Below are 13,314 nucleotides of genomic sequence, written 5' to 3' on the forward strand. Positions count from 1 at the left end.
GAGAAGTGCACCTGTAAAGGTTTTCATGAGATGGGTTACCTGCTCAGTGATCCTCATGTGGAAGTCATGGAAGTCGCTGTAGCGCCGGTATGTCTTCCACATCTCCTCACTGTTGGCATTTCGCCGGTGGACGGTGATGGCGTACAGGGCGTACGTCTTGCCGTGGTCATTGCACACTCCTGCCACAGCATATGGGTCAGAGTCAGCATAGACTAGCAGTTTTAAAAACAAAAATAAAAAGGGAACAAACAGAAAGAAGGAAGACGAAAGGACACAAATGTGAAGTGAAAAAATGTCTGGAATGACAGACTTAAAAGACAAAAATGGACATGCAAGCAGAAGACTAAACTATCCCTTTAACTTAAACATTCTACAGTACCCTCCAAAACTTACTACGTAAACTTAAATAGAGATTAAGCAGCTTTAAAGCTAGACAGGTTTCAATGACATGCAAAACATAAAAAGAAAAATTTTCAACTTTTAAATAGTTAATAGAACTTTAAAAAAAGATATTTTAACCTAAAGAACTCAAGATGAGAGTGAAAGACAACTGTGAAACCAGAACAAATTCCAGTCTGCAAAGTAGTCTAATCAGATTGCAAGAGTCTGCCCATCAGAAAAGCTTATAAATACAAGACAGTGATTGCAAGCTGCAAGCATTCAGTTTTGTTATTGGCACAAGTAGTTTGTTATTAACTCTAGGATAAAAAACCACTCCCCATGCTATTTTAGTCAACTATATATACAGACGTGTGTACGTATATATGTAATGCATTCTCTGTGTGCACACACACATTGTATGGAAAAGTCAATTCATAAATAAAAAGAACACATATAGCTATCTGAAATAGAAGCAAACATCTTTTTGATCTCTGTTAAATATTTAAGTCTTCTAGGACATTGCTCCCTCACAGAATTTTTCCCAGTACAATTTGTTTCAAAACCTTCCATTTTATTTAGAGAATAACCTAGAACTACTATTATTTACACTTCATACCATTTAAATTGGCAACATGTAGTATTTCCATTTATTGAGCCAATATCCAGTATGTACAGTTTTCCAGTGACTAGATGAAAATATTTTTAATCAAGGTCTCTGAATTTTTCTATGCACTTCTATGCACCCACACTGCATAAAATACAATCCTCCCGAGAAACCATCAATTCCATCCTCAGCAGTACTTCCAGTCTTGATTTCTCTGAAGTATAATACTTTTGTCTAAGCACTCAGGGAGCTACTGTAGGATAGTGGAAGCTGCTGCCAATGCAAGAATTACACACTAGAAAGGTGAAGAGTGGGCACAGAGCATCTTGTCTTTGCCATCCAGTCTCTAAAAGAAGAATTTTGAGTGCTGAATCCCTAGGGGAATGAGCAGCAGTCAGGATGGTGCCAAAAGACTGCCCAGAGAGCAGAGCCAGGAACCCCCCAGCACCACACATACTGCCCAAGCCCTGTCCTCTACATGCACATTGACCACTTGGCCCTGCAGCCACCAGACCACATCCCAGGGGCACTGCCAAGTGGCATCTTCAGAACCACTTCAGGCAGAAAAAGAAAGAAGTTGTCCTACTGCCCCTTATGTCACAGCCACTTAATTAGTATTTCTTTTGCAACCCAAGACAGTGTGAATCTTGGAACACACAGAGATAATCCTGTCTGCATATTACCCTCACACACAGGCAAGGACAGTAACTGGGTGAGGAAAAGGACCTGCTCACAGATCCAGGCAGTTTAATACCATCTTGCAATACAAACCTGTACAGATCTCCTGCTACAGCTGGAGCATTACATATTCAAAGTCAAACATATTCAGACTGGTAGTTATCAATACATGCTGTCCTCAGGATTATAAATGTTACAATTTATGTGGTTCTAAGTTTACCTTTTTTCCTTAGGTTAGAATGATAAAACTTCTAAATTTAATTCAGAAAAAAGTACCACATGCCATTTTAATTAAAAAGCAAAATTTGGTTCTTAACTTTCAACTCATTTTCCCCTTTCCCTGAGGACTGACTACCATGACACTTGGATTGCACACTGCCCTCACACTGAGTTGGAATAGGTTTAATTAAAAAGTAAAGGAGCTGAATGCTTGCTGACAGCATGTGTCCACTACATAAATGCATAGATTTAAGAGCATATTGTACACTAAAATCTACCCAAAAAGTATCTGAAGATCACTTCACAATTTAATTGCCCAATGTAATCTCATTTAACTAGAGTATATGCAAATAATAGATGAGATTTTTTTGTTATTTACACTCATGTAATAAAGAAAAATAATTTCTTTCTAGGCAAAGTTTTTTAAAAGATAACCAAAAATGCCACCACAATAACAACAGAAGTTGCTTCCTTAAACTAAGCTAAGTCAGTAAGGAAGCACAAAGAATAAGGGAAAATATTATACTAAGAGAATGAAACAGTCAAGAATGATAATTCTGTGACTAGAAAGAGAGATGTCTCTCAGAATTTATTTAAATAATTGCTAAAATAAATCCTACTCAATAGTAAGTTTAATAAATGATTCTCCAGAGATAAAAGTAGTAATATGAAATAAAAATTAAATCACTTTTTAAGTACAGATATATAGTCTGTGACCTACAGAACAAATACTGGAAAGATTTCCAAAGACGACTTAATGGAAAATATGAATTCAAATGTTTTATGAGGCCAAAAAAAAAGACATAATCAGGATTTCAAGGGCCTGAAATATTACAAAACTCAAAATAAATGGTGGCAAAAACGTTAGCACACATCCTAACAGATTCACTTACCAGTATCTGAGATGTATGCATGGAGCTGAACGGTCTCATCAGTGGGGACATTTGAAAGGTCATCTAAGGACTGCAGGGTGGGGAGATAATGTAGGAGGAAAAAATATGAAAAAAAGAATAAGATCAGAAATACATCGTATTTAATTTTCAAACCTTCAGTTCACTATACTAAAAGCTTAGTGCACTGTAACAATGCAGGTGTTTGTACTACTTGGTTACCAAAGCCATTCTTTTGCACAGTACAGAGCATTTCATTTCCCCCTCATTTTCACACAGTTTTGTGACCACTCATATTTGATCAAACATATTTGCCACTTCAGTTTGATATCTCAGTCCTAATGGAAGTACAACTAAAAATGGTCTTTTACTGAGCATTGGGAAGAAAACCAAAACAAAACCAGACAATCTCCCAAACAACTGGGGAGATACAGATGTTGTGTAACAGCTCTTCTGGCTTTTACCTTCATAACATTCTGCTTTCTTTCAATATCTTTATGCCCTACACAAATGTTACACAGCAGTAGAAACTGAAAGGTTTTCTGCTTTATATAAAAAAAAAACCTCAAAACAGCCAACATTCCTCTCAGGAATATTTTCTGTCGTAAAAAATGAAGAGGTACATCCTCAGCTGGTTAATGCTCTGTCTCCATATTTAATAATTACTGGGATCAAAAGAAGCCTAATGGTTTTTTTAGAGAAGCTTTGTTTTTAGTTACAATTAATACATCTGATTACTAAGATTTACCATAATAAAGTTCTTCAAAACTATTGAAAGAATTGCTTATGCAACTGACAGAAATCGAGGGTGGGCCACTATGCATCCTAATCTTAAATTACCAGATTTAAAAAAAAAAGAGTTGGAGCTACCTAAGTAGAATTCACAGACACTTGGATCCCAGTTACCTTATGTCTTTTACCTCATAATTTTAAAATTCTCCAAAGAAACATATTCAGAATGAATATAGCTATTTGCTATCTTTTATAATTTAACCAAGCCAGTTTAATAGTGACTTACCATGAAAAGTTACCTACAATAGGCCATACTGGTTAGGAGTGCCACACCCATATCAAACTAAAACCTCTACCTACATCAATTCAGTTTCTAAATCTCTGTTTCCTTAAACATAAAACAATATACAAGATTACAACCAAAAGACAGACTAGACTTATACATCAATTATTTAAAGACTCTGCTCTTGCCCCCTCTTCATCTGAACCTTTATCAACTCCACAACATTCCAACATAATACTCCACTCTTTCCTCCTCTAGTTCTCTTCAAGGAATAGCTCTTGTCTGCCCCAATCACCTCAATCAGTCTCTGCGTAATATCTGCTACTGAAGGTAACATTTCTGTTATAAAATCCAGATACCGAATAAAAGGCAGCTTAAACGGGCTGAATAACATGTGTTGCAGAAGAGAGTCTCCTGAACAATATGCTTGTAGACTTGTAGTACCAAGGTCCCAGACTGAGAAAAGGTAGAAGAAAGAAAAACCCTTCTGGGGAAATCTGTTTTGCCACAACATGCTATAGTGCTAGAAGTTTATGTCTGTCGAACGGTAGAACAGATGAATTTATGCAAAAATATTTTGACAGCAGACATCAACTTTACCTCAAGAATCTATAAGTTACTGGATGCTGGAGAGTTATTCTGGCTAAGTATCACCATAAGTGGGCTGTTCCTTTAATCTTTATGCTTGCTTTCAGTCATTGTTGGACACAACACTGTGACTTATTCCATTCTTGAGCAATTGGACAGCCATGACCCTGTCAGGTGTGCTGCTCTATACTGCAGTGTTCAATTTAGGAGCAGAGTATCCCCTGAGACTGGCTAACAGAAGACATTTGTGAAAGCTTGGATAAAGTGCTTGATATTCTGAAAGCTCTAGGATTTGATTATCAATAAGATGGAAGTGATGTGATGTTATAAGAGGAGACAAATAACTATCAGCTGCTTGAATATTTTGTTTGCTACAAAATACTGGCGTTAAGGTACTGTTATATTTTTAAAGGCATAATTATTTCTTGTTTTCCCTGCTTCCCTTCACTGTCACTCAAGTTCAGATTTCTTTGTGATTACTGAGTGGGGTTCAAGCTGACATATGCTAATGACTGCCAAAAGTTCAACCCAGCCACTTCTGCTGCCCTTCAAGGTCTTGGAACACCTGTGTAAATCCTTCTATTTACTCAATACAAAACTCCCATTAGGGATCCTTCAGAGGAAATCTGCAAGAGTCTATAAATATTTACAATAATTTTATACTCCCAAAATGTGACCCACTGATTTAATATAGTAGATTAATGTATCAAATCGAAAGGCAGCAATTAAGATATTTTTGTAAAACAACTTTTCTTCAAAACAGTTTTGAGCCTCTCTTCCAAATTCTTCCAGTGAAAGTTTGAATTGCAGACAATTTATTTTATAACAGAAACTTTAGGAAACACTCAACTACTGTGGCAAGGCACTGTACAGCAACTATTAATACAAGTAAATTAAAAGGTTGAAACCTGAACAGATAACACAACAGACAGACATTTAATATGAGCTAATATCTCTACTATTAGATATATTCACAGGAACACAAGTTAATTAAAAACCTAAAAATATCACAACCAAATCTTATTTAATACATTGTCATTAGCTGCAAGTACAGAAATTCCCTGACCTTAGAAGTAACCTTTCCAAGGTCTATTTTTCTTATGTAACAGACTAACACAAGGGAGCTAAACTATGTGTACAGAAATTTACTCTTGACATGGAATTCAGCCAGCAAAAACTAATTTACCAGTATTCAAACACCTGTAAAAGCACTGAACACCCTGAAAACTATGGATTACATAAAAGCAAAAGTAGTGCTGCATAAAAAGAAATTTACTTACGTATTTAATCCTAGAATGTTCCTAACTCTTTATAATAAATGTAGTATTCTATAAATACTCTTGTCACAACAAAAACAAAAATCAAGTCTTTGAAGAGTCCCATGCAAATACTGATTTGCACTGCAATAGTGCTTGGTAAAGACTTTAGGACTTTCTAACTTAGCTTAGAAAGTCACGTGAAATGAAGCAGCAGATAACCAATAGCCAGATAAGCCACCACAATGACAAATCCTCATCCATAAAACATAACTCTGGTAAGTCACAACATTATTAGAAAGAGTACTTAAAAGACATTTGAAACATCTTTTAAAGAAATCAGTCAGTTAAAAGGCTCTTGTGAAAAAATATGACTAAATTAAGTTTTTCTTCTGCATCTACCAGGAGTTTGCATAAATTGTATCAGCTGAACACGTCCCCTTTCCTTTACATTTCAAAATCCCAGCAACAGGAAAATAACAGGAAAGAAAATCCCAGTTTAAATTAAAGAAAACATCCAAAACCTACAAAAACCCAAACCCCACAAACAACAAACCCCCACACTGAAACACATTGACCTTAATGGTACGGGTATTCCTTTAGAAAACACTCGTTCCTTTTTATGCAAGCATGACCTTAGCAATGCAATGGAGCTGCTAAGGAGCTGCAGCACCTTCCAAGAACAAACTAGAAGGGCTCAGGCATCACATAATCCAGGAAACTGCATGCAGACTGTAAATCTCTATGTAAACCTTCATGAAACTAAAAGGTTTGGAAACATACTCTCACGTGCCCAACTGAATCTTGTGTACCTTGTGGATCAGCTGCACACTGTCTGCAGAAACATGGGGAGGATATACACCAAACTTCTTATGATTTCTCCTTTTTAAATAAATGTATTTGCATTTTTGGTTTAGGTACGCTCATTTAACAAAGAACTGATTTTGACAAACTGACACAGCTCAAGAATTACTTAAAAAAATAAAATTGAACTTGAAATTGGACAGATAAAAAAAAACAAAGACTCATGGTTGAAATAAATTCCAGATACTTTAATGTTTCCAAATCAAGTCCTAATGAAAAAAATAATTAACCAACAAAAATATAATTAAATGCTTCATTTTACAGTCTATTTGAATTTAATCCTTTGAGATTTCTGTTTCAAAGGATTTGTTTTCACCTATTATTACGTAACTCCAAGTTTATATCTATTTAAGAACAGCAAATAGGGGTAGGAAATTATGCTTTGCATAAATTAACTGTTCTGTGAGAAACAATGCAAAATGTCATTAAACATGGGAAAATACAAAAAGGAGAAGTTTTATCTTACAGAGTAATTAATAACTTGTGTGTTTCAATTTGATTCAAAAACTTTTCTAGAAATTCAACTGCAGTGAAGTGAAACCTGTAATGTACATCGTTAAACTATTTTATCACACTTTCTCTACTATTGAGGACAAAAAAAAATACAAGCACTTACCAGATTTATGCTGCTAGTAGGAGACCCATTAAAAGATTCTGGAAGCAATGAGGAAAATGAAAGGAAAAACCAGGTTAGAAGATTTTCCCCCATTGTAGGGCCACACATAAATAAAAATGCGCCCACAAAACATTATGGAAAATGAAAGAGAACTGTGATACTGGGCAAAATGCTGCATGCAACATGCAAGTGTTTCAAATTTCCAGCAAGGACACTTAAAGAAACATAAGGTTATAAAGATTCTACATAAATACTTCAACATTTTTTTAAATTTATATCCCCACATGGTACTCCTTTGTTAAGGAGCTAGTTAAACAGTGAAAACAATTTCCACTGGATTTGTACTTCAGTTAACAAGAACAATGATTTTATTTGCTTTTAAAAGCCACATTTCCTATGCACTTTCAATTTCTGTTTCCAGAGAGAAGTATAGTTATGTATTAAAAGAACCCAATACATTGAAGAATTTTAAATATTTTCATGAAAAAAGTAGAATGGAAGAACTGCATATTTTTTAAGTGACAAACTAGTTACCAAGACCTGACAAGTATTTATGTAAGATTAATAAACTTACTGCAGTGAAATCCCTATGTGACTTTACACACAAAATCACAAGGAGGAAATGAGACACCACAGAAGTATTTAATTTCCTAAAAACAGTGTGGATAATTGTTTTATTTTCATTTTAAAACAGAGAAAAGAATGGTCCCAGGAAATACCCCTTAGAGATACAGAGCTCACCTCCTTCACCATCATCTGATCCTCTGAAACTGGGATCCTTCAGCATGTCCAGCTCAGCTAACATACGCACATACAACACGTTCTGCTTGAACGAAGGGTAGAACCTCTCATCTCGCAGCATCAACTCATACACCTTATTGAAACAAAAAATGCAAACTTCAGAAATACTTACCGCATTTTGTAATTAGTCAGACTAGTTTTCATAAATTCTACTTGAACGAGAAATACCTGTGCATACGTGTCTCTGACTTACTCTTAATGGAAAGATTATCAGAAAATAACTAATCAGACATGTACATCTAGGAAGGGAAGTGGTACAATAGCTGTAAATGCTTCTGTCCTCTGCTCTGAACCCTTCCAATTGCAGTATAAACCTATTTGGTCTTTATCCATTTTATAAAAGGTTATCTCAGTCCCTCCTGGTGTATAAACTAAAAATGTAGACCTGCAAACACTTAGGGCAAGAGGTGAGAAGAGGGACAGAAAGGGAGGGAAGACACCATATGTGTCTATTCTGAAAATTTCTAGTTTAGCCAATACAATATAGCCATACCTCACAAAGATTTAACCACACCACCTTAAACAATTTACCTTCACAGCATATACACAAGTATCTATACAGAGCAGGAATTATTCATAATGTTTGGCTACTCATATGAACTCTAGAATATTTTCATTTTTTTTTCCATGGACCACTGTTCAAATACTATCATCTAGTAAGAATAGAAAAAAACCCAATGCATCCAGGTTTTAGGAAGTTCAATTCTTTTGTAACAGATGGGAAATTTATGCTCTTCAAGAGAATTCACCAGCAAGGCTCAGATTTCACAAGGTGCTTTGATTAGTCTTAAATGGGAGTCCCACATACAATAGCGTGATTCTAAATTCAACAGCTCATATCACTAATTTATAGCATGAATGACAGCATTGAAGTAAGGATCTAAAATAAAAACATTTCAGACTGGGTATGTAAGTTAATGCCAGAATATTAATCATTCACTTTTCCTTTTTTAACACATATATTAGACTTGAATGATAAAGCCTACATATGTATGTAGTAAATACACTGGGGTTTTTTTTTCAGTACTTGCTACTTCTGAGTGCTTCACTGGGCAAGTTTGCAGAAACAGATGAGTCGAACTAATTTCTGGGAACAGCTATAGGATTCAAGATGGGACCATTACATTCATCTTTAAAAAAGTAAAACTGAACAAAAACTGGATGTCTTAGTCTAATCATGACATTTTTCTTAAATTGGTGCATTAACACAAATAAAAATATGAAAATTCTAAACTGTGTTTCATACTTAGATTCACACAGGAAGGACACCTACTCCTTCTGTCTACTGCTTTGAAAACCATGGGCTGACAAATGGAAAAGCAAAAGTTGATAATTTTTAAAGAGTGTGATTTTCATTGGACAGAAAAATGGTTACACAGCTTTTAGAGTTTAGATATTTGATTTCTTTTCAAGCATCTATAGTTATGTTTTATACTCTATAGCATTAAGAGTTCTTATGAAATAAAGGACGAATAGAGTATACCTTTCTCTGAATGTCATCAAAGATTTCAGGTGTTGGATCCTCATGGTTCAGTGTTTCTGCAAGTTTTGCTACTAAGTTGTCATCAATATTAACTCTTGGAGATGCCTGTCATAGAGATCTAAATCAACTTTTGCAGCATAAAAATAAGAAAGTTCTACTTTATCAAATAAAATCCAATACAATGCTGCAACTCTCTAAGTAAACTAAATTTCTTTTTCACAAGTATCTCTGTAACTGTCTAGAACATATGACAGGAGTCAGATCCCATCCACCCCCAAAATTAAGTTCAGAGTTTGTATTAAAACCTGGAAGTATCACTATTAAGCACTAGGAATTGCCTCCAAAACAATTTGTACATACATTTTGAAGCAGTACCTAAATCAGATTTACTCAGACTTTTATTCATGAAAAAGATTAAGATTCACAAATCAAGAACAAGCCAATAAAAAAGTAATAGGATGAAGTTCTGAAACATCTAAGGAAAGGCTAACAGTTTATCAACTGCCCATTTCTGAGTGAGAGGTGATTTTTATGCACACACAAATTCAGAACAAAGGAGCTTTGCCAATACAAGTTGATGAGCAGTTTCTTCCACAGAGGAATCCTTACTGCCAATTGAAAGATACCCAATGGTGATATTTGAGCAATTTACACAGACAATTGTAGAGAGGCACAGGAAGCTATTTCATTTGATAACCCAATTCAATCCAAGTTTGGACAAATACACAGTTCCATTTTTTAAATAACACTTCTTAAGGGGGCAGGCAAGGGTGGAGCACAGAATAAAAGGAAGGAAAAGGACAGCATATGCAGAGAGACTTTTTTTATTCTGTCTTTACATTGTCTCCAGTTTGTGTATGCTAGAAAGCCAACTTCTGAAGAGCACAGTGCATCTGACAAGGGAGTCACTGGCAATATGAGCCTTTATAAATGAGGGGGAACACAAAAGAGGAAGACTTCCTTACTGCTTGACATGAGAGAGAGAAAATACACACACAATAGCCTAAATGTCAATATGTAAGCAACTTGTACTACATAACAACCGTTTTATATTAACTTAGCCATAACTATATCAAAAAGTATCAGGACAAAGAATAAACAAACTGCAGAATGAAGTTATTCCTACCTTTTCTGATAAATATTGCTCATAAACTCCAAATGCAGCTGCTCTTAATAGACCCTTGGTCTGATTAGTCTGATGTTTTCCATCTTTCTGCCGACTTTGAAGTACCTCCAGTTGTTGCTGTGCTGTAACCCTGTATCCTTCCACTGTCATCCAGAAAAACAGATGTGCTTGGCCACCAGTTTGCTGCATGTAATCTACAGAAAACAGACACCACATGACCTTAGTTACTGTTGTGCATCTTGGAATAGGAATTGTCTATGATGTTGACTCCATATGGAATACCAGGATCTAGTTACACATCTGGAATACTTGCCCTATAGAGTCAATTAAAAAATAGATATGTATATTGGTGAAAAGTATGTCTATATATGTATACATATTTACATATTGGTGACAATCAGTAAAAAAAACCTGAGAGCAAAGTCTAGGAACTAAGCACTGAATCCTCAAATGCACACGTAAAAAGTGAATCCATTTTTACCATGTGAATATAAGGTTTGTACAGCATGATACAAATGGAGACAAAGTTCAAACTGAATTTCTAAAAAACAGGTTCATAGAATCAGGGGATCATTTATATTGGAAAAGATGTTCAAGAGTGCCAATCTAATACTTTCAAGTCCATCACTAAACCACATTCCTAAGCCCCACATCTACATCTCTTTGAAACACCTCCAGGGATGGTGACTCAGCCACTTTCCTGGGCAGCCTGTCAAGCCAATGCTTCACCCTTTTGGTGAAGAACTATTTCCTAATAGCCAATCTAAACCTCACGTGGCACATCTTGAGGCAATTTCCTCTCACCCTGCTGCTAGCTGCCTAGGAGAAGAGAGCAGCCCTCTCCTCACTACAGCCTCCTTTCAGGCAGTTGTAGGGAGTGATAAGGTCCTCCCTGAGTGTCCTTTTCTCTAACCTAAGAAACCTCAGTTTCCTGGGACACCCCACACAAGCCTTATGCTCCAAACCCTTCCCCAGCTTCGTTGCCCTTCTCTGGACATGCTCCAGCACCTTAATGTCTTTCTTGTAGTGAAGGTCAGGATCTGAGGTGTGACCTCACCAGTGCTGAGTACAGGGGAGCAATCACCGCCCTAATCCTGCTGGCCACACCATTGCTGATCCAAACAAGGATACCATTGGCCTTCTTGGTCACCTGGACTCACTCCTGGTTCATGTTCAGCTGCTGTCAACCAGCACTCCCAGGTGCTTTTCTGCCAGGCAGTTTTCCAGCCACTCTGCTCCAGCCTGCAGCACTGCCTGGGGTTGACACAAGTGCAGGACTTGGCATTTGGCTTTATTGAATCTCATACAAACGATCTCGGACCATAAATTCAGCCTTCTTCCCACTAGAGAGCCTTCCTGCCCTCCAGCAGATGAACACTCCTGCCCAACTTAAGTGTCATCTGCAAACTGACTGAGGGTGCTCATTTTATGCCCAAGATTATCACATCACCCTGTCTGCAAACAACAGGTTCAGACAGGTGCCTTTGTAGATTGGCTGCCTCACCAACTCTGTCAGGAAGTACCTTCCATGCACTCCAGGAACTTCCTGGACTGTTTCCATCTACTGCATTAAAAGGATTATAACCACCAACAAAACTGATGGATATTCTTAGTACTGACATTTAGCAATTCCAAGTAGACAGTCCTGTGAGTTAGCATATTCTTTATAAATAAAACACATCAGATAAATTAACACTTACCCATAAAAAACTGTAGTGCAACATTGTCTACCAGAATATGGTCCAGAGGGACTGTGCAAAGTTTTCCAAAGTTTGCTGCCAGTTTCACAGTATCTATTTCCTGTAAGACACAGTTCAGTGTGTTCATAGGCTTTTTTTTAAACTAACTTTTAAAACTTCTACTTACTACAAAGCATATATGTTAAAAAAATTATATGCAATAAAGTAGCAGCTCAATGATTAGCTATTTTCATGACCACTAGTAAATGAAGGTCTAGATTAGAAGGTCATGTTTTCTTAATTATTTGCTTTCAAAATAGCTGCAGCTGTTCTGCTACATGGTAAGCTGGATTTTAATACTGCTGTTCATGTAATACTCTACAGGTCAAATTAACCCCAAATACCTCATCAGCAGTGACAGTAGCAGAAAATTAATTAACAAGAATTAATGTCAGCATTTGATGGGCTGCAGGTCACCACAACTTAAATTCATCTCTGTCACATTTTCTTCTACTTATATGACATTTCTTGCTATTACAGCAATACTTTCAGGTCGAGCTATAGAATGCTTAATTATTTTAATAGTCAATACATGCAGAATATAACATTATCTTGGAACCACATCCAAATTAAGAGAGTCAAGAAACTAAGTAAAGTCAAACATACCACTCCTATCAACCCTTAATTATAAAACAAGCAAAACGAACAACTCGTCAGTCATTTGCAACCTCGCTCTTTTGAAACTAAAAAAAATTTAAAACACTTACTTTTCCTGACTGCAACCTCTGAATTCTTGAATCACATACTTTAATAACATATAATAAACTGTTTATTTGATTTTTTATGGTGTTGATATCTGCAAGCAAAAACAAAGACAATTAAGCAATGCAGATGACTAAATAAAGTCTAGGGGTTTTTTTTCAGTTTAAATACCTTGCTAATGAAAATGAACAAGAAGAAATATCTTTCTTTTCCCTTTTTCAGATTAATGGTTAACTGACTACCATTAATACCTTAAATATTACTGAAATCCAGAACCACCAGTCAGGCAGTTTTGATTTAACAGAAATACACTTAGCTAACCAAATTCTCTGTACTTACAAAAAGGAATCAA

At 36.1% G+C, this 13,314-nt stretch overlaps 1 protein-coding gene across 4 annotated transcripts in view; it reads right to left on the reverse strand.

Annotated features, from left to right (window-relative positions):
- SNX13 (sorting nexin 13) overlaps positions 1-13,314 on the reverse strand; it is a 65,525-nt gene that overhangs the window by 14,191 nt on the left and 38,020 nt on the right. For 2 of the 4 annotated variants that reach the window (XM_077175663.1, XM_077175647.1), the window contains exons 11-18: positions 12,968-13,056; positions 12,222-12,321; positions 10,522-10,715; positions 9,396-9,500; positions 7,853-7,985; positions 7,112-7,149; positions 2,776-2,845; positions 40-212 (exon numbers count right to left, since the gene is read on the reverse strand). In XM_077175663.1, coding sequence (XP_077031778.1) covers positions 40-212; positions 2,776-2,845; positions 7,112-7,149; positions 7,853-7,985; positions 9,396-9,500; positions 10,522-10,715; positions 12,222-12,321; positions 12,968-13,056 — 902 coding nt within the window. The remainder of the gene's footprint in view (positions 1-39; positions 213-2,775; positions 2,846-7,111; positions 7,150-7,852; positions 7,986-9,395; positions 9,501-10,521; positions 10,716-12,221; positions 12,322-12,967; positions 13,057-13,314) is intronic. The other 2 variants (XM_077175650.1, XM_077175656.1) reach the window with 2 other exon arrangements.

The sequence above is a fragment of the Agelaius phoeniceus genome, chromosome 1 (assembly GCF_051311805.1).
Source record: "Agelaius phoeniceus isolate bAgePho1 chromosome 1, bAgePho1.hap1, whole genome shotgun sequence".
NCBI classification, from domain to species: domain Eukaryota; kingdom Metazoa; phylum Chordata; class Aves; order Passeriformes; family Icteridae; genus Agelaius; species Agelaius phoeniceus.